The sequence below is a fragment of the Temnothorax americanus genome, unplaced genomic scaffold (genome assembly GCF_048541705.1).
Source record: "Temnothorax americanus isolate GAGA-0224 unplaced genomic scaffold, ASM4854170v1 Scaffold5, whole genome shotgun sequence".
Classification (NCBI taxonomy): domain Eukaryota; kingdom Metazoa; phylum Arthropoda; class Insecta; order Hymenoptera; family Formicidae; genus Temnothorax; species Temnothorax americanus.
The window spans coordinates 597,076-619,566 of NW_027509657.1; the positions used below are offsets into that span (position 1 = coordinate 597,076).

General features: G+C 38.2%; 1 protein-coding gene across 1 annotated transcript in view; it reads right to left on the reverse strand.

Annotated features, from left to right (window-relative positions):
- Ret (protein kinase receptor Ret oncogene) overlaps window positions 1-22,491 on the reverse strand; it is a 61,534-nt gene extending 39,043 nt beyond the window's left edge. The window contains exons 1-2 of the mRNA XM_077417887.1: window positions 22,283-22,491; window positions 21,387-21,598 (exon numbers count right to left, since the gene is read on the reverse strand). Of these exons, the coding sequence (XP_077274013.1) occupies window positions 21,387-21,459 (73 nt within the window). The 5' untranslated portion in view covers window positions 21,460-21,598; window positions 22,283-22,491. The remainder of the gene's footprint in view (window positions 1-21,386; window positions 21,599-22,282) is intronic.

Genomic DNA, 22,491 nt, shown 5'->3' on the forward strand with positions numbered 1-22,491 from the left:
TATAATTACCTATAATTACCTTGAGATATTAATAACGAAAATTATACATATATCTCTATAATTAAAATCAATCATCTTCGTATAGCCTCACCAAATTACATTATAAATAAATTAGTTAAACCCATGATTTATAAAATATTTTTGTGAATAATCGAGAGATGATAGTCACACAAAAACACGCTTTATCGGCGCTTATTCTAAATCAAATTTAGATTCAGTATTCCCGTTTTAATATAGAAATTAAAATTATCATTTAATTTATAAGATTATTATTGAGAAGCATATTTGGTTTATTTTACACACACAGTTGTATTGTAATATTTATCATTAATATCATATTAATTATAGCTGTATCCTAATAGTTGCTGACCACCACGATATTCTGTCGGTAAGGATATTATTAAATTTTACATTCATGTTGCTCAGGTAATCGGCCTTATCATCCGCGGTGAATAATACTGCGGGCGATATCGTAACGCCGTGCTTAAGTAATTCGCTTGCCGTGTGCGCGATGTACATTAAATTTTATGGTATACGGCAGGCCGTGTTAATGGCGCGACGAGCAACGATGCACCTGGCTATATTTCGCGGCAACAAATAAACTTTTCCAAGAATTGTGCATTACAGAGTAACAAAATCAACTCGGAAATAGCTTCTTCGAGATATTCTCGAGGTATTCTTCCCCGCCAGAGCACGAACACGTAAAGGCCATGCAGTTTCTTTGTCTTCCGGCGCGTCCCAATTTCGCTCACACGACGAGTTGGTTACTCATTAAAACGAAATTTTTCCTTTTTCCCCATCCGTGTGATGTTCATCTCGCTGCTTTTCGCTAACATCTATTTCTCGCGGCATTTATTTTCTGCCAACGAGATAAATTCGTGTGTGTGTGTGTGTGTGTGTGTGATACAATTTTAGTTAGATTAAAAAATATATTGCGTAATATATCGTTCGAGATTTATTTGCTCTCCATTGCATTTATTTTGCATTATTGACAGTGAGAAGAATAAAATTAAATGATCGCCTGAAAAATATTTTCGATAGGTATCGCAATATAGATAAAAGGATTATAGTGAAGTGAATCAACGTAATTTATAGATGTAAATCGTGATAATAAATATTAACTTGTTGATTTTCGATCGCGCAGTCACCGCGGCAATTTTTTTCACATTGAACACCACTCTCGATGAAAACGCAATTATGGTGAAAGTTTGAAAATAATATTCTTTAATTATAATCCATGTAACAGGATTCCTCATATCAGGATTCCTGGTGTATATCTACGTACCTAAGATCGCATTATTTTCTAATAGTCGTAAAGATGATTACGCCAGCTTTAGGGAGCTTGTGGGATTAAACTTGTATGCCAGCCGAGTCTCGGTCTTCGTTAAATACGCGGCGGGCGTAATTTCTGTACGCCCGGTAGCGGAACTGCGGCGTTCCTTTCCCGTGCTGTACGGCGAATAAATTAGGCAGATAAATTATGAACAGGGACGATTGTGTTCTCGTGGAACGCGCGTTTAGTTCGTATCGAATCGATCGGATCGCGTCGCAATTGCACTCGCGTTAATTATCGCAACAGCTAGGAATTCGCGTGCGCAGGTTAGTGCCGATGATAATCGATTTTTCCTCGCCCATCCTTCTAACGAACGACGGATATAATTGCTTTTAACTCGACTTTTATGTTCCATTCTTGGCCTCACAACTAAGCTAAGTTTACCCAGAGAACGAGCGCACACCGGCGCGCTTTTACCGCGGCAATAAGGTGCCGAAGGCTTAATCAAAGTCTCGGTAAACATGGCCCAGTTTTCATATCGCGATCGCCCGACGGCCAACACGCGCGACTGCTTCCTTAATTTTGTTCCCCGAGCTCAGTGGACAATGGTCAATTAATGTCTAATACCATTAACACTATACGTTAATTCGATTAACTTTAACATCGAAATTTCAACGGCGAACATTGAATAATGTTAAAACATTGAAATACCGTTCTTCGCGCATAAATGCTCTCTTATTTTGGATAATTAATAAGTATTACACTTAACCATATCGTATATAATCAATTTTACTCGTTTATCATCATTTTATCTAACCATATATTTTAATATACATTATATTGTACAAATCGATTTGTATTTTGATATTAAATTTTTATTACATCCATTTTCATATACCGTATAAAAATTGAGAGAAATATGACATAAATTTTGGCGGAAAATGCATATTTTTCTGAGAGGCAAATGCTAATTTATAATATCAAATTTATTACAATTAAGTTTAACACCTCGTAGAAACTGGTATAACCACAATTGACTTTTTGTTACTTACTCGGAGAATTTTCGAATAAATAACTGCAACTTCTCGAGCAAAGCTCTGAACTTTCCACGCAAATATATATATCTATAAGATAATATTGCGTCTTCCGATTGCAACGTGTTGTACATGTAGATTTGAAACGAGCACGTAAAAGCCACCGGTGCGAGATAAAATGCGACGTCTCGCAACCGCACGGATGCACTATTTCACGTCTATGCATTTCATTAACGCAAACGGCTGCAGTTAAAATCAGATGATGCGTGGAATAAATAGTATATAAACCAACCAAAGAGAGTATAATTCGAAAGCTTGGCAAATTTATAACGAGTTTAATATTCACAAAATATCTCTATACATATTTCATCTGTACTTTATACCTATATTTTTTTTCGTAATAATCGTAAAAATGTAAACTTGAAAAAATAAATGTTCCGCTGTAATAAAAATATCGGTGCAGTGAATTTTAGCGAATGCAACGTACTCGATATATATCTTATATATCGTATATACATAATTAAATATATAATTAAATAATTGAATAAAAAGTAATCGATTATATATATATATAAAGAATATGACTTGCCACAAATTCTTCTTCTTTAATATATACATAAAATTTTTTTTAAAAATATTACATAAAACTGATATATCTACAGAAGCGTTCGTAAAATAGAAAAACGATTAAAACGATAAACCGCGAGGGGCATGCGAATATATTGCCACGTGCCATACCTGTGATGTACATACGAGCGATGTAAGGAATGAGAAGGAAGGGATGGAAAGGGAAGACACGTCTCGCTCGTGGAGCTGGAGGATAAGCGCGGAGCATCGGAAAGTTATGTATTTATACGGCACGAAAAATTTGAAAATAGTCAACCAGCGCATATCGGTATTGTCGCACGCGGGAAAGCCGTTGTTGTTTTTTTGCGCGCCGCGCGACTTCTCGGAATCCGAGCCTCGGGCGCGGGGGGCGCGGGACGTGGTCGGATCGGAACGCCGCGCCACCTTGAGCTTGAGCGGCGCGCGAGCGCGTCGTCACGGTATATACCGTGGCGTCGTCATCGTCATCGTCTGTCGTCATCATACGAAGGCGAACGCTCGGCCGCGTCGCATGCCCGCGAGGATCGAGATCGAGCCACGTTATTTCACGTTTCGCTCGCATCCCGAAGCCACGCAGTTCTAAATTGGACGACGTGCCGCTATCATCAATCATCACACGTTGTACAATACGTGTGTCGTTTCGCCTCGATCGATTACTGCATTTGATAATTTCGCGAGGAATTACTTATCTCGTTACAACTCGCCGAAGAATTAAGTACCGCAAATCACATCGGATTGATTATCTATATACATATTTCTTTTAATTATCTATACGGTAATTTGCTACACCTGTTGGGTTTTGAAACGAAAAACACGATAAAATACAATATACATCGAATCGCGCAGTTTGCCGAAAATATCGAGTGGCTCGAAGTTGATCGCATTAAATCGTCTGTATTATTCAATTTTATATATTCCTTTGTAAATAAGACTGCAACTTTTTACATATTGTCGGTAATTCGTTAAAGACAAATATCGAGCGGCTGAAATTCCAACGGTCCAATATCCTTAATTAAATATCTCAATGAGCCGCCGAAGAATTTTTATCCCTATAAAAATGATATACCGGTAGAAGCGAGCCGTCGAAGAATTTCTACCGATAAAAGTGAGCATAAAAATATTCGATTGAAACTTTCATACGTTATACGCACTCGACGAAAGAGAATACACACATCTCGTGCCGGAGCTCCCGATTAATTCAATTCTTCGTGCCATTGACTCTTCTATCACGGTACATCGATAAAAACGTAAAAATCGCCCAAAGGAAATCACTTACCGCGCGAGAGGGGTCCCTTCGGCGCCGTAGCATCAGCGTGAAATTAGGCGCACTGGCGTGACGTCACGCGGCATTATAACGGCCGGGGCCGGGCCGGTCATTTCGCGCCGAGCGTCCCCGGACTCCGGTTGAGAATCGCGAATGCTCCGCTTCCCCGCGTCCCTCTCGACCGTCCCGAGTGAATATTGTGCGAGGATTGCGAGCGAGGGTGAGTCAGGTGAGTGCTGGATCTAGCGACGGCCCGGTGTTTCGAGGCATTAATCCAGCCGGTGGTGCTTGCGGTCGCCCGCGCGCGCGGAATCGCGTCCTACTTCTTCTTCCTCGTTCCTCGTCGGCGTCCGTGAAAGCGGATCCCATCGCCGGACTCCGATATACGTATGTGTGTGTATACATATGTACGTCGATTCGCGGATATATATCTCGCGTTAATCGCTCGCGAGCGTTATCGATACGTCGAGGGATAAAGAGCGTCGACGGATTGCCGCAACGGATCCGCCGAAGCAGGCAGGTAATTGCGTGTCGCTCGCTCGAGATAGTCGAGATATACGAGGGACGTTGAGAGTGGTCAGTGCACGCGTCCGCCATGACACTTTTTGAATCTCGACGTCGCGCCGGTTGAAAATAATCAATCGAGAACGCCGAGCTCTCTCTGATCCACGGACGATATTTCGCGTCGTGCGGTGCGTTCGCTCGAAACAAAGGGGGTCAGATTAACGGCAGGACAATTTCGCTGATTCTACACGTATCGTTTGTGATCTTCGCGTATACTCATTCGCGAGTATATATGTTCGAAGGATGTTACAGTATATTTAGGTCTTTGGTTTCGGCTGGTGATTCAAGTTAGCGGAATTTACGCGGATTCGAGATGCATCGCGTCGCGGTACGATAAGTGGAATAACGGACGATTGACGTGGCGTGAAGTCAGTGAAGTGATTAGTGTGTATATGCGAATCGCGATCAAATGGCGATTGGCAAGGAAAAACGGAGCACAGCGACCAGATTACGGGATACAGGACGGAGCAGAGAACCAGCGGTGAATCGGAGAGCGCGGAGCAACGCAGTGGCGCGGGCAGCGGCGCATCGACCGGTGAGTAAGTTTTATTTATCGTTGCAGGTCGCTCGGAAAATAATGGCCTGCGGCCATTGTTTTTAGAAAACGATAAAGAGACGTATTATTCATATACGTGTCTATGTGTGTACGACTTAAAATTATTATTATAAGATATTGTTAAAGAGAAATGAAAATTATGGAGCAAAGTTGATGAAGTAATATTGAGATAATCATATATCGTTCGTACATTGTTTTACATTGTTAGAAATATTATAAGATTATAAAGTATTTTAGGGAAAATTAAAATAAGAAGCAAACATTGAAAAATAAAATTATTTTATTTTTTAAAATCTTAGGAAAGAAATATATATGTATAAGAATCAATAATTAAAAATAGAGAATTTATTAATCATATCAAATATAAAATCTAAAAGATTATGAGAAATGTGAAATGTGAACAAAAATGTTTCAAACAATATCTAAAATTAATTTATGAAACTAATATTTATACCTTACGATAAATAATAAAATGGCACTGTCGGCAGTTTAAAATTCGATCATTATTTTCCGAGCGTGTTAAATATCGCCGATATTTGGGAATCTGGTTAATTTATTTCTCTTTACTTTCCCTTGTGTGTGTGTGTGTGAATTTATGTAATATATTTATGCGTGGCTATATATTGTTTATCTGAAACGCGAATGAAAATAGGTGCTCCAGATTTGGCCTGCATAGCTAAAGATGCCGGGTGTTGTTTTCACGATCGTTAAATCGCAATGCCTCCCTTCATTTTATGCAACATATCTTTTCTCTCAATTAATTCACAGCTGCAGATTACGCGTAACCAGATTTCATTGAAGTAGAGAAAATACTTTTTTACATATATTTGTGTCCCAAATCAAATTTTAATTATTTAGTACAATTGCAAACACGTCTTATACAGTCAATATTTTATATTTTATAATATTTTAAAGATATATAAATTTTATATTTTTTAAAAATGTACACACACAGAAAACGTTCTATTTTAAAAATATAAAATTACTGTTTTAAAATATAGAAAAATAGAGGAATATTGATATATATATTTTTTTAAGAAATGTAATCTGCATTTGGATATATTTTTACGGTATTCGGTGACATTTTTACATATTCCTTGACTGACATTTCTTATGTAACGTTTTTGCCTTCTGATCTTTAACATCTCGAGGTATTTGCTTTTGGGACACGATGTAGGCGTCGCGGTCGGGAAACAAAACGTTGTTCGTTCTCAGAATAGCACGACGGTGACAATCGACGTCGTTTGAATTTCTCGACACTCGTTAGGAGTCATTAGTTCGTTGTGGCATTAAGATCTAATCCCCCTGTATCAGCGGAATGACAAATTGTATCATAAATTCAAGGGAAACTGCGAACAAGAGGTAAATTAAGTGAATTTTATATTTAGCCCTATTGTATTACTTTATTTTATGTACTTTGCAAATATTACTGAATCTTTAATTTGAAGCAGAGAACGAATATCTCATTATATATAATACCGTATAATTGCGAGAAATATAACCATATTTCCTTGCGTAATATAATTTATACAAATATACGTGAGAATCATATAGTCGTTTGCGCATAAAATTATTTTGAAGTTACAAAGTACGAATAAGATTCTCTTATTTGTTGAGAATTATTATAACTCTTTCTTTAAAAATTAATGATCTAATTAGGATTCGAGAGGATGAGAAAAGATTTCTATTTCTCTCTCTCGAGTTCAGATCTGCGAAATTTCGCTCGTAGTTATAGAACATTCACGACGCCGATACAGTTTAAACGAATATACGTGAGAATCACGTAGTCGTTTGCATAAATGAAGTTATTAAGAAGTTACAAAACAGGAATAAGATTCTCTTATTTTTTTGAGAATTATTATTACAACTTTCTTTTTCACAAAAAATTAATGATCCAATTAGGATTATTTGGGAGGGCGAAAAAAGAGTTCCGTTTCTCTCTCTATCGAGTTCAGACTTGCGAAATTTCACTCGCAGTTAGAACATTCACGACGCCGATTACAATTTAATAAACGAATATACGTGAGAATTACGTAGTCGTTTGCATAAATGAAGTTATTGCGAAGTTACAAAACAGGGATATATATATATATATAAGATTCTCTTATTTTTTGAGAATTATTATTACAACTTTCTTTTTATTCAAAAATTAATTAATTAATTAGGATTATTTGGGAGGATGAGGAAAGAGTTCCGTTTCTCTCTTATTGAGTCGAGAGCTGCGAAATTTCGCTCGTACCTATATAGTTGGAACCATTCGCGACCGCGACGCCGAGATGCATTAATCTGTGGGAGAAAGCTGTCCCAGGATGCAGACTTCGCGTGTCCCGGGGTATACTTTAACGTGGACAAGCGTGTCGTTTCGGGGAATTTAATTTCTCCCCCGGACGCAGGCAGGCCCGTCCTCTTCGTCGTCCGTGGCTATATCGAGGTGGACGGATACGTCGCAGAGGGGCGATGTTGACAGACCCCGGGGGTAACGTATGCGCGCGACAGTTTTCTGTTTGCTCTCGGGCATATACGTTTCGCACGATAATGTTGCGGATGTGCCGCGAAAATGATACGGTAAACAACGAGACGCGCGACCATGCTAATTCCGCCGGCATTACGCTCGTGTCAACGCACCGAGCTTAGGTCGCGAGCGAACTCAATCAGTCCTCCGTAACGCTCGGACGAGCGGATAGTTATCCATTAACAGTTTTGCTCTCTTTTGGTGCCGGATTTCATGTCTCTAACCCACGTGAAAAATATATATATTTTCGTGGCACGAGAGAAATTCTCTAACAATGTGTTTGTAAAGGGTATAAACCAAATTAATGTGTCTCGTAAACTTTTATAACACTGTGTAATTTTTAATTAATTGTTATCGTCTCTCTCTCTCTCTCTCCCCCTCTCTCTCTCTCTCTCTCTCTCTCTCTCTCTCTCTTTCTCATGCAACATACATCTTTTTCGTTATTTTTTTATTAAAGGCTCCTATCGCTTTGACCTTTCGTTTCAACTCTGTTCACGTTTGAATCGTAAATATTAGCTTATCGATGCAAACGGTAATGTAATATGTATATATCTACGTCGACAATTGATATTTAGGGCGATTGGCTGATATCGAAATGGTCAACCGTTAACATATCAGAGATCGAGATCGGCGATGTTTTTCCATTGTGCCGCGTTATCGCAATTTAATATATATAATACGAAATATTTAATATTGATCTTTTTACCAGAGCACATTTTTCAATTAAAATGCTTGAACACGAAGGTCGCAGTGGAAAATTTTAGAAACAAAAGAAAAAGATATAGAAGATTTCGCATGAAAATAAATAATTCTACGCAGACTTTATCATTGTTATGTCATATGCTGAGCCGAGCTTGCTTAAGTTTCAACATTTTGTAAAATATTCCGCGCAGGATGCTTAAAAATCACGGCGCGCTCCATATTCATATTTTATTTTGTATTCCTTTTATTTTGCCGAAATGCGAACGACGAGAGTGCAGGAGTCTCCGTGGCGTATCCTCCGATATTCGAAGGTGCGAATAATTTTGCTCGTTCCATGATTCATGTCTGCTCGTTCCCGCGGGGACGAGCATTCGTGTTTACAAATGAGATTAATTCTCGGCGGCGGCTCCTCTCGCATCCACGCTGCGGGATTTATATCCCCTTCGTCGCGCTAGTGGTGCGAGTCGATCTTCGATCGGACGTGCGCGGTGCCGTTCTCGTCTCCGATATTGCCTGCGTAAATATTAGAAAGATGCGGATTGTTTGTGCGGCTATATATGTATATAATATATATATATAGCCGCGACACTGACTATATACATGCGGCTTATCGCGGATTCTTCCAGCACGCTAAATCTTTTCATTGAAAGGAACGAGATTTAACGCTTCAAAGATGTCTAAAACGGTCGCTATTGAGGACTGTCTTAGCATACCGAATCCTTCTTTTGAGAAGAAAGAGATCTAACTGTTATTGTGATCGCGTTGTTAAATCTCTATTGTGATTGTGGAAATTATTCCCGCCAATGAAAAAGTAAATTTTAATAATGCCCGAATCCTCTAGAGTTCCTCTATTAAGAGTCGGGACATCTTGAGTTTCAGCAAAATAAGAGAGAAAGAGAAAGCAATATACAAGCGATATACCTATTTATATCTCTTTCTCTCTTATATCTTTTTCTCTTTCTGTTTCTCGTGCTTTTGCCGAAAATGCGAACCAATCAAAAGTTGCAGCTCCGTGTCGCGACTCTTATTAAAGGGACTCTAGAATCCTCTATTCGCGTAGCTATCTCACTTTCATTTAAAAACCAACTTTTTGAGAAATTTATCAATATTACGATGATATAATTATAATGTTTATTGACTATTACAAAATTAATCATGTATCACTAATGATGTTATTCAATTAATGAAAATTTCAATTTCCACAATTAATTTCATCTTGAATAGAAAGTCCAATTAATTAATTTCGATCGATTTCCATGTTAACGCGTTATCACTATTATTCCACCGCATTACTGCTTTTCCTGCCAATTTGTTCACGTATAGTTGACGGTAACCCAGATTGCGCGAAACTTTGTTCGCGGCGTGTATCAGGTCACCGAAGTGTAGCTATGCCTTTTTTAATCACCATGCATGTGTCGGCTGAGATACACGACTTGTGTTGTGTCGGGTAGCGCGAAAATGGATGATTTCCGCTGGGAAAACCGTGCAATACGAGTGATACGGGCTACAACAGGGAAAACGCTGAGGAAGCCTAACGAAGAAATTAATGGTCTATTATGAAGCACACGACAGCCGTGAACATTTGAGGCTTAAACGGATTTACCGTGGAAATTCTCGAAGATAGAGCCTGCGACAGACAAGATACAGGGTGATCGAAATAAAATGCAATCCATATTTTACGCGACAGTTAAATGTTATATAATATACAAAAAAGTATATTATTTATAAAATTAATCTCTTTAATATCCTTCGTCCAAATATCAACAACCGCATAACTGAAAGATTTAAAGCAACCATAAATTAATAAAATATGTATTTAAATATGGATGTTTTGACTACCCCGTATAGAAGCGCCAGGTGGAACATTGAGAGAATTCTGTTTGCCTCTTAAGTCGGCCCAGCATTTACATAGATGACAACACGTGAAAAATACAGCTGCGAATACATTTTCGTATACTTTCTCGCGTATCGTTCTTCCCATCCCGTTGTCACAGACTCGATTCATATCAGACTTTTAAATTGGGATGAATTTAAATAATAATTCATTGTCGTCGATTATCCCATATATTCGAATTATAGTTAAAATGCGTTTGTTATAAACTGTTACATTTGTCATCTACATAAACCATTATATTAATGTTTTATTAATTATTTAATTATCCTTCGATTACTTAACGTTCATTACAATTTAAGCAGACACATAAACAATGAAGAACCATTTTCTGTTATTTGTCCACTACCGTCGTTTATTAATTGTTGATATAATAAATGCTGCTTGCATAGACTATTGATCGTCCGCAAAAACTCGATCGCTCGTTTCGTGACGACATATTCTCGTCGCGTCTTACAACTCGTTTTACTATTCCGCGACGTCCCATTTAAAGTGGAAACGTCTGGCTGATGCTAAAGGTTAGATGTTACGAGACACAATAAAGGTTACTATATTTTCTACCGATAATGTCTAGACGAGCTATATCGCGTGCGATATTTGCAACCATTAATAACGCCCATTTGCTTTAATTTAAAAAATCTAGGCAAGAGAGAAAATTAGATACTTAAAACTGGTACGTGACTCGACTTCTCATATAAAGGAGAAATTTTATGGGAAAATATTTACCTGCTTCGCGATACATTTATCGGACCCACACCCGAATTTTATCTCGTAAGATATACCTATATATTATCGTATAATCGTATCTTATATACGACGCATTTTTTACGTTAAAGTTAAAGTTTATATGAGACGTTTACTTATATACGGTATATAAGTAAACGTCTTATATAAACTTGAACTTTAACGTTAGAAAATGCGTTGTTATATTGCAAACGTTATATATATAAAATAATTAAATAATAAAAATTTTTAACGCACTAATATTACACAAATAAATTAATGCAATATCTTATATGTTAAATATTGCCTTTCATATTTAAAGAAATTAATGCATGTTGCAAGATATATTATTTACAATGAAATAATTTCTTTTACTTATGGCATAATATGGCATAAAGGATTAATAGGGAGTAATTGAAATTGTAGCATATTTTCAATTTGCGTAATAAATATGATACGTGACGCGGAGGCGTTAATATTATTATTCAGAAATTTGACATTTGACTTTGTACGTGCGAAATCATATCTTGCGTACACAGTTAATTAGTAACAAATGTCAGCGGTCGGTTGTCGCCAACATAGTTAGCGCGCACCGTGTGTGGTGTGTCACACGTGCGTTTTCGGTATGTGGGTTACGGGGTGTGGCGACAGCCACCCCTCTTATTGTGGGACCGACAGGATGGATTTTTACCTACATACGTGTCTTTGACTCTTTTCGCGCGGGGCGGCAATAGTCAGATTAAATTACAACGGTGCGTTGTAACGGGCATTCGTGTCGAGGGAGGCGAGTCCCTCGATTACATTATCGCGCCGGTCCCATTACATCGCGTTAATAATACCGTATATTCATTATGAGCGCGGTGCGACGCAAACAATGCTCACTTGGAGTCACGTAATCGCCGTTATGACTGGACGGGCGTGTTTTCACAAAGTCGGCGTTATTTTCCGGAAAACGCTCTATTTCCACGCGGCCCAGATAACAGCCGCATGTTAACGATCCTATAAAATGCTTCCAATTTTTGCTGAGGCGATCGTACCGTTTCATGATTACGCGAACGAAAACGTTATCGTAAAGTACTGTCTGTACGTGTCTGTAACGCGTGTATTGTAGGACCGCTCGCGATGCGTTCACGCTATATAGATGTCGAACACGAAAAAGCAAGGTGGCGATACGATGATTACTGATTAATCCTTTGATGTACCTGAGAGATCAAAGAAATCCGTATAGAGAAGTCACGGTGCGTGTAACCTCGTTATCGTAATAGATGCAACTTTTAAGATATCGACTTATTGACGGCTTCGTATTATTCTGCACTCATCAGATTGTACTGCATGAATATAATACATGAAGTTTATGTCTTATATGCGTTAGAGTCAAGTGGGCGAATAAAGTGGCGCGATAATCATTAACAGTTTCAAAGTTAATATTTTTTCCTGATTGTGTGTTGTATAAATCATATTCGGGACATGTTTTCTGATTCTTTCCTAGTGATTACGCATACACACCGTCGAATAGCGGAGCACTAAAGTCAGAAGTTTATCGTGTAATTAAGGTATACAAGATTATCGCGTAACCGCCAAATTATATGAGACATATAGATGGCGATTGAGCGTGGAGCCTCGTTACTGGCGCTATTATGTCGAATATCTCCCCGTCTTCGCTCGTTACGCGCGGAGCTTTATTAAATTAATGGACGCGTTGTCTTTGTGTCACCGCAGCACTACGACGCGCATTAATATTCTTCGGCTGTGCGGTGTGGCAAGCTTTGAGAAGCAACGTGAAAGAGATGGAAATCGATATTCTAGTCACCGTATTATAACGCGAAAAATATTTCAATTTTATAAGCACATTTAATACTGTATGTCATACACGAGAGATAAGCGCTCGCGATTACGTTTAATGGACACACGCGGTCGTGGGTGGCACAATTGTATGTTTCGTGAAATGTCACGGTAAGGCCAAGGTACGCGATGGAATTCTTCGTGTTTTACTGTTTTATACCGTGAACAATTTGCAAGTACTCGATACGTCTGTGGCTGTATACGTACGTACAGGTACGACTAAAGTGTTTGTTCGATTCGGGGTACTGTTAAGTTATAATAATAATAATGCACAGTTTGATGCGAATTTGATGAGAAAAGATTAGAAATACGCGGAAAAGCACACAGGATCGTCGAGGTTAAGGCCAGGCATTTGCATGTTCGAACAATGCCTCGAGCATTATTTCCTGCTATACCTATAGTATAAAATACGTATGTGTGCGTTTATGCATTGCGAATGCAGGATATACCGGTCGATATATGTCCGTATTATGTGTGCAACGGTCAGAATAATGGTCGTAAAACAATTATTTGGTTCACCCAAATCATCAATTCTTCCTTCAACATTTTATCTCGGCATTTTCTGGCCCGCATCATTAATTAACTGTTCATGAAATTCGCGAAATATATGTTTAAACATGTAACTGTGATACACAATCTCAATTGATAAACAAATGACTTATTAGTCTTAAAATTGTAAGAATTGAAAAGTTACTCTTGATGAGAGAGAGAGAGAGAGAGAAAGAGAGAGAGAGAGAGATTTCATTACGTTCAAAATGGTGCTATTTACTTTAAGTTTATAATTTTTTTAATTTTAAGCTTTTAAGATTTTTTTATTCCCTCCATTACATTTGTTTGTTCTATATCTGTCTAATTAAATCTACGCCGACTTTTTTACCAAAAAGAAAAGCGGTCATATCTCTGAATTATTTCAAAACAGTAAAATATAAAAGATAATATTTTATAAAGCATATATCTGGAAACACGTTCGTGACATGAATGATCCCAGCCTACTTTTGCTCGAAAGTGTAATTTGCCAGACGTTTCTTTAACATTTGTTTCGTGATAGAGGTATTAATTTAATTAAAAATGTCGCACACACATTGTAATTATAATTGTTGCTTAACGCCTGATTAAATTACCATGCAGCATTTTTGCATTACTTAATGCGCATTATTTCGCGTGCTTCGCAAAACACAAATCGCGAAAATGACTGCGGAATAATCGCGTCCGTTAACAACACAATGGATGTACTTCATGGCAATTTATCTACGATAATGGAGCATGTTGAGACACACTCAGTTTTGTGGGAAGAAAAGGTGCGATTTGGAACACTCCGTATATCCTTGACACTCTGATGCAGTTTCTTCTAGGATTCGAATCCTTTCGGTTGTTTCTGGCCATTAGTTCACTGGGAGGGAACAGCTGTCGGGCAGTGATTCATAGAAAGCACTCGAGAACAGTTGAGACGGTAAAATAGCTCACAGTTTCGAGGAAATTTCGTACTTGCAGAAATGTTATTTGTTTGTTTTATTCATCCTTAAGGATGCAAGCGATTAATATAGGAAATACTCTACCAATCAAACTCATCTTGATTGAAATCGATCGGTTGAATCATAATCGAAACATGCAATTTAGAATTGGCTGAACTATATAGTCGAAATATATATAATTTAGAGTCAATTGCAAAAATCGAATCACAAGAGAGAAAAAATATTGTACTTTAGCGATCTTAAAAGTTATGTTTCCTTTTGTTCAAATTTTCATTATTACTCGTATATATTTTTTAGATTATTATAGAAGAATTAATCTTAAAATATCTTTAACTTCAAGTTGCTAAATTTAACCTGTAGTTTCCATCAAGCAAACTTGAATACCTTCTTACACCGCCTAATGGCGGGCGCTGGAAATCGATTCTTACGTGCGCATAATGCACACGCGCCCTTTGATTAGGTTGCAGCGAGGGTGAGGGCTGCTTTCAGGACTCGTCTTGATTAACGATTTCGATGCGGCACGCGATGTTTGATTTTCCTATTTCTGTTTCTATAGTTGTAATGTGCATTAATTTTCGATTGTTATCGACAAATTGTGAGGGAATTTACAATTCGAAATTCGGGTATAGCTTGGAGCGATTACCACCAACCTTTTATAATATATTATATTGTATTCATGATAAAATCGATAACATTAAATGAAATAGCTTTTATTGTATAAAGGAATACGAGAAAAATATATATGTATATATTTTTATGAATTTCAATTAATGTGTTATTATATACGAGTTTTACAAAAACCAATTAATTTGTTCTTTACAAGTCTTTACTTAAAACAGCTTATTATCGTGCAGCTACGAGTCTAATCAGATGGTGAAATAATCTTAACAAATTCTCAGAGATCCCACGCTTTAGAAAGTTAATTTAGGAGAGTAAAAACAGTTTTCCTTTTAAACCTGGCAACTGTAATGCCGCCGTGAAATATATTGCCGCAAACGGAGTCTGTAACTTTGCGGCGAGAAGACCCACGCCAAACGTTTTGCACCGCTGCGTGTTCTGCCGCGTCATTAATAGGGAGTCTCGCCGTTCTCATTACTATTCATATGGTATATACGATGACTTGACGCGCAAACGTGAAGCGTCGTGCCTCGCGACGATGACGAACGATTAAATTTTTTTTCACTACTCTCGAGTCATCCAATCGCTTATTGATATTTTGGAAAATTTATATTTTGGAAAAGGATTTGTCACTACATCGAAATATTCGGTCATTGAAGCATTATCGCTTGGAAAATTGTTATTAGACTTTAACTCGAATAGTATACGTTACTATAAATCACTATATAGAGTTATTTATGTAATAAATAAATAAAATTAATAAAAATACAAATTACATCCCAGGATATTATATTTCATTTTATAACGCGCAAATTTAAATTAACATTCTCGTTTATACTGTTTTTTCCAAAAAATTGCGGAAACATTATCCAAAATGACATTTTGCAATTCACGCTCGCATTGCTTTCGCGGCTCGCCGTGTCCTTTTTATTCCCACAATCGCCCACCGCTACACGTGATAGCGTTCATTAATTACTCGCATAAATACCGACGCGCGGCGTGGGTGTCGTTTACGTCGGATTAACATTCATACGCGACTCTTCATCGTCACGACGCGGCGGAGTTTCGATTATCGATCCTAATAGGCAACCTAGTGGCCGTATGACATCGCGGACGCTATATAGTTCGGCCCGCAAATAAAAGGCTATTATTGCGGCGGGGCGATAAACGTCGGGCGTGAATGACGCGCGTGCTTCGAAAGGGTTTCACGTCGCGCGACGATTTGTACTTATCGAACTTTCGCGCGGGGCTTTATCGATGGTATCGTGAAGGGCCCCTTTCAGGATCCCGTCAACAGTGGACGCTATTGTACGACAGGACCGCGGCCACGATCTAGCGCTCTAGTTTCGATATATGCGAATATATATCGCGTGTGTCGCGTTACTTGAAAAGTTCACAGAAACCAGAATCGCCGAAGAATATATATCGCACCGAAATTACGCCGCTCTCTATTTTTGGCCGAAATATACGTGCGAAATGCTAATATCTCCTTTCGCGTTATCCCATCGCGCGCGATAACTTATCTCAACCAAACTCTGCTGCGCCTATCTTTTTGCGTCGGAAACTGTATGCTTATCCGCTGCTTGTCCGTATATTTCGTGGCCCTCTGTATCACGCCGTGTTAGGTTTCATATTTCTCACGTGTGCGTATACGTGTCGAGCCCTGCATATTTTACACTTTTCTTATTCGTAGCATTTTGTTAGCTCGCCATTACAAATTGCACCCGATATACTAACTGCGCTTGGCGTTAAAAAATGCACAATTCTTCACCTATCTCCGCGGAACATCATTAGCCCTCGCGCATTTAGCTTCCTGTCGTCCAATGTATTTCGATCGCGTGTGCTTGCTTTGCTAAATTACACATTCGCATGAGTCTTGTTCTTATAATTAATTTTTGAAAATGACGCGGTGTCTCGTCGAGAATTCTGACTTGTCGCTTCATAAACTTTCGTTATTTTAGTTAGAACGTCCATTATATTCGGGACGAAAGTAACGGGGACGGTCGCCGCGTTAGAAGAAGTGAATTATAGTTTTTCGCGATGGTGACCTCGAAGCGAAAACGCCGGCCGCGGGAACGCAGCCAAGGTCGCGGCTCGCCATTGAATGGCGCACTCAATGTCAATGAATAAGCTCGCGACGCGACTTTCTTCGACGAAATCGATGCCAAATTTCGTATACTGCTCGGCCGGACAGCGAATGCGATAGCGTGACGCGAGCAATAAACTGGCGCAGTCTTGCCATGCTAGAATTCTGCACCAGCGTCGTGGGCTGCGTGGGGTGGGACCAACCCCGCCGCGTTCACTCTCGTCGTATCCTCCTTCTATACGTTAATGCGTCGGGGCCACGGCAAGAAAAGGAGCAAAAAAGCCGCATCTGCGGGAAACCGTCGATACCAAACATAGTCGGATCCCCTTGATATAGCACGATAAAATCAAATAGGGTCTGCAACCTGCAGCTACGCAAGTTTCTTGAAAATTAAACTTGATTAAAAAAAGAATCCTCTCTTTCATGCAGTCGCGAGCAATCGAGCTTTTTTTATAGTTGTGTAAACAATGCAGTTAATGGACAATGGAGAGATGTTTAATTGCTTTGAACTTTAAACTATGACGTCAACTTTCCAGAGAATGTTTTTGACTCTAAAGCCTTGTGTCCGCACAATACTAGAAATCGCTCCAAGATGTCGGACGGAGAAAAAATTGACCAATCATGTTTAAACAATGCAGCAATTGACCAATGCGGTTGGTTAATTCTTTCTCCGTCCGAGATCTCGGAGCGATTTCTAGCATTGTAGACACAAGACTTAAAAAAAGGCCCGGTTCCACCAACGTTACTTAACTTTAACCTTAGCTTAACTCAATCTCCGTCTCTTTCTAAGGGGGACAGTTAGAAAGAGACGAAGAGTGAGTTAAGCTATAAGGTTATAAAGTTAAGTGACGTGGGTGGAACCGAGCCTAAAGGTATCCCACATATGGCTTTTACAGTGGCACGGTAAACCCTTTTTATTGCTTAAACAATATTTTTCTAATATTTTAGAGCAGGTATAATTTTTGCAAATAATAGAAAGTTAAAATAATATAGTTTGATTCATATTTTTTTGGAAATATAAATCCCGCTTTTAAAAAAGATTTTAAGAGATATTTACTATTTGATATTTTTTTAGAGATCCGAAGTATATATTACCAGGGTTGGAATATGCCATGCCTTTTATTTGATTTATTTTTGGGATTATGCCAAGATTACACTTGAAAAAGGATTGCCCTTCAGATATTATAATTGCGATAGGCCATACGGAGAACTGTCGCACGACTCGATCTTGTTACGCGTGACGTATCAACCTGAATGGTTGGCAAAAAATACAGTTGTATGCGGAAGGCCGGTATCGATTTTCGCGGTTCATCGGAGCCGTGCACGTGAGAATACGCGGTCGGCACGCGACACCGTGATCGTTGCATGATCAAATAAAAATGTCAACTTTTACGTAGCATTGTTACGAAATCGTTCAAAGAGGTATGCTATTCGTGACTTTTGCCTCGATGTCCTCAGGCTCAATCGCCGTCGGCACTTCAGCAGGCTTTGTAAAACGTTACTCTGTTTCATATCAAACATAAAACTGCACAAAAGAAAGAGTCTACAAAAATTTTCATAGCGACATAATAGCGCTTTTGAATATGACATTATATCAATATGAAAAAGTAATATTTAAACATATTTGAAAGGCATAATACTCTAATGACATAATGCCTGATGAAATAGTCAAGATTATTAACAATTTTACAAGTTATATATATATTATATATATATATATATATATATATAATCATAGAAAATCCCAACAATAAATCCCTCTCTCCCTGTGATTAAATCAATTTAATTTAATTATCTAAAAATTGCAAAGAATTTATTGCAAAAAATACCTTCACGGAATGAGGGAGGTTCCAGGTTTGAATCCTGGCTGAGGTAATATTTTTCGCAATAAATTCTCTCTCTTTGCAGTTTTTAGATAATTAAATTAAATTGATTCAATCACAGGGAGATGAGGGAAGGATTTATTGTCCCAACAACAACTGTGTTTCAAGTCCGACCGTGATTGGCGTGCAGTTTAAAAAGTTGGAATATATATGTATATGTATAATTATAAATAATACATATATACACAGAAATTAATATTGAGCTGCCTAAGATCTATAAGCTTAGACCGAAAATGGCTTGTATTCTTATTCGATTGAATATCATAGCGGTCTTGTTTTCTCTTATTAATTAATAACAGACTTGATTTTATTAATTTTATTTATTGAATTCAACTTTTGTAGTTTCTTTGTGGATTTTAATTAGTAATTTTTTTAGATCTCGAATAGTTTCGTAGATTTTAGTTACGTGCTTAACGTGACTTATAGCACCTGAAGGGCGAAACGACCCTGCCGGTGCACCTGGAGCTGCGTTCTGCGAACGCGTTATCGTTAGCCCCTATCAATGCACCCTTGCCCGAGACCCTTTTTCGCGCTCGCGCGGCTTTGTACGCGAAATCGATAGTCCTGTAGGCGTGCGTGAGAAATCGAGCAAAGACCGACGGAGTACGGACGAGGCCTGTCTGCAACTTGTGGCGTTTACGAGCGCCTACCGTCTCCCGCGCGTTAATGAAATTCGCGCATTGTCTTGTGACATGCCGCTTCCTGGGAATTACATTAGAATATTATATTCCATAAACGCGTACAGCGTAAGAATTGAATTAGAGCGAGTCGCTTGGAGCGATGTGTTCCCAGTGTTGCAAAGAGATGGCAATTTAACAGCGACTTGTTATAAGCTACAACTAAATGCGAGCTCGGTTTTGCGCATCGCTGAAAACGTCAGTGCAATATTATCATGTTGTAGTTTACATTGTACAATTACAATGTTATAACTATTATATCCCGCGATAGCGCAACATTATAATATTATAATTACAATTTAATAATGGTAACATTATAATGTTATCAGATCGTTAGGTCGCCACGATATTTTAGAACATGATATTACAACAACGGGGTTGCAGAATAAAACCTTTTGCTTCCATCACTGACGTTTACCGCAACGAGCCGCGAGCCGGGGATAATTGGATGAGCACGGCAGCATCGATGCATTAGGAAAACGCGGCGCATCTGCCACACGGAGAATTATGTTCCAAGTGCAAAGGTTAATCTCATAGCCACCCTCCCAATTTCCGCTCTCCAATTAGGGATTGGTCTAATATAGGATGATCTTAGGTCAACTAGGTTGTCATCTAGAGCTTCTCTTTATACGACATAATTGCCATTAACCCTGAGAATTCTGATTTTTGATTGTATTATTCTGAGGACCGCGATATAATTGAACAGAGTCTGGTTCTGTAAAGTTGAAATTGCTATAATTACGCCTAAATAAATTATCTCGTTAGACGTTTATTGTGCAGAATTTAACAACGGGATTTTGGGCGGATTGTTTCTATAAAAAAATTAAACGCGGAAAATTTTGGCATATCTGTTAACGTTTAATGGCTATGTTATACTTAACGAGATTCGATAACGGCGCGTCTGCTTATTAATTTTGATGCGTCACTCATCGCCAGCCGTTTTAGCCCAACAAATATTGCGTGACGGTGTTTCGACATAGGATTGCAAATAAGACATAGCAATTTAGCATACAATGATGCGAGTTAATTAATTAATCATGGATCTGGCGCGACTTAAAGATTCGGTTACAACTACTTGTACTATAAAAGATCGCTTGTATTCTATCGTCTGTTTTATTGTTGTTTTAAAAATTATATTATTATATCGCTATTTTACGGTATCCAGCTAAAAAATATATCAATATGAGGCGGTCAACAGCCTGGGATTCTTGTTATATTGGATTTATTGGTAACGATATTAAACCACAAATAATCAGAAATAATGTATTTTTGATGTTCTTATAAATTTTATACGAAATTATTACTTTATTATCTTTTGTTATTCAATAAATCATAAATTATAAACGAAAGAAGAAGTTTCCTGAAACTGAGAAATAATCAAGAGACATGGTAGTGTTTCGCGCCAAGTACACGCGCAGCGCGAGACTATTATATACCGTGTATATTTACGAGAGTACGATTATTATTTTCGTCGGACAAATATAGTTCAGAGATTATGTGGCAAAAAAGATTATTGTATAAATATAAAATAATCTTGAAACTTTCTGCTTGCGATCTAAACTTATCATTGCGAATACAAAATTATACTTCAATTTGTCACAGTGAAAGATGATGTTTGCGTTATAGGATGCACATCAGATGAAATCTGTCTTAAAAATGTTTGCAAAATTCTTTAGGACGTACCTGAAACCACTGATATCCTTATTATCAACGAGGATAACAGTAAAGTCACGAACTGCAGTCCAAGTCTCTTCATGATGGATGACACACGTCTTTCGTTCGATCAATTGCAAAAATCACTTTGACATCGTAGTCACTGCGGCTTGAAATTGCACTGATTCGGCGAAGTTATTCTTTCGCCAAAATGCACCGCTGCGTCCGTTACATCCGTCTTCCTGTCAAGTGAAAGAAATTAAAATTATAATTGGCGTAATAAAGCATGATTCGTCAAATAATTTTCAAATAATTGTAATATTTCGTTGCAAAGCAAAATGCGGTATAGAAAGTGAACAATGATAGAACAACCGCGATTGATTTTCGCGAAACAATGAATGAAGTTCTCTTTGGTGCAGAGATGTACATACAGGGTGTCCCGCCAAGGAATGTCAATATTTTGGAAGATATAGTAATGGCGATCGTTTTGGAAAACGAAACAAAAGAGAATGTATAAATCTGTGTACGATTTCGCGAGCACTTATACTGTAAATTCTGAACTAAAGAGAAAATAAAACGTTATTGTTTGTGAAATCTTATTGTACATTAGATTGACATTTCTCGAGTCTCGCTGCATGAATAATTAACACTGTTAATTATTTCCGTTCCGTTTTAAATCAACGTACTCCGTAAAATTCTTATTTATTAATTCTAAGATAAATATCTTTGCTCCAAGTAATCGGTACTGTCAGATCTCAAAATAAATTTGTTTACGGTACACTCTGGATATCGGTGATTTTTGCGCGTTTATAAAAATATATGCTACCCTGCTTGCATGCTTTCTGCATCGAAGATAACGGAAAAGTGCTAATGATATTGTTAATGAAAACAATGCCGATTATTGTTAAGCCGACGCACAATCATACCTCCTCGCGAAATCCGCTATACTTCCGGCCGTGGCCGTGCGACAACCGGAACAATGCGGAGCGGCGCTGATCTCGGAAGGTTGGAATCGTTTTTTACCGCGTCAAATCGGTGTCTCATTTTTCGATATCGCGTTTTGACGGTTTTCGTTGGAGACGTAAATATCGTAAAGGGAAAAGAGGCGGTATCCAGACGTCGCGACGTTACGGCG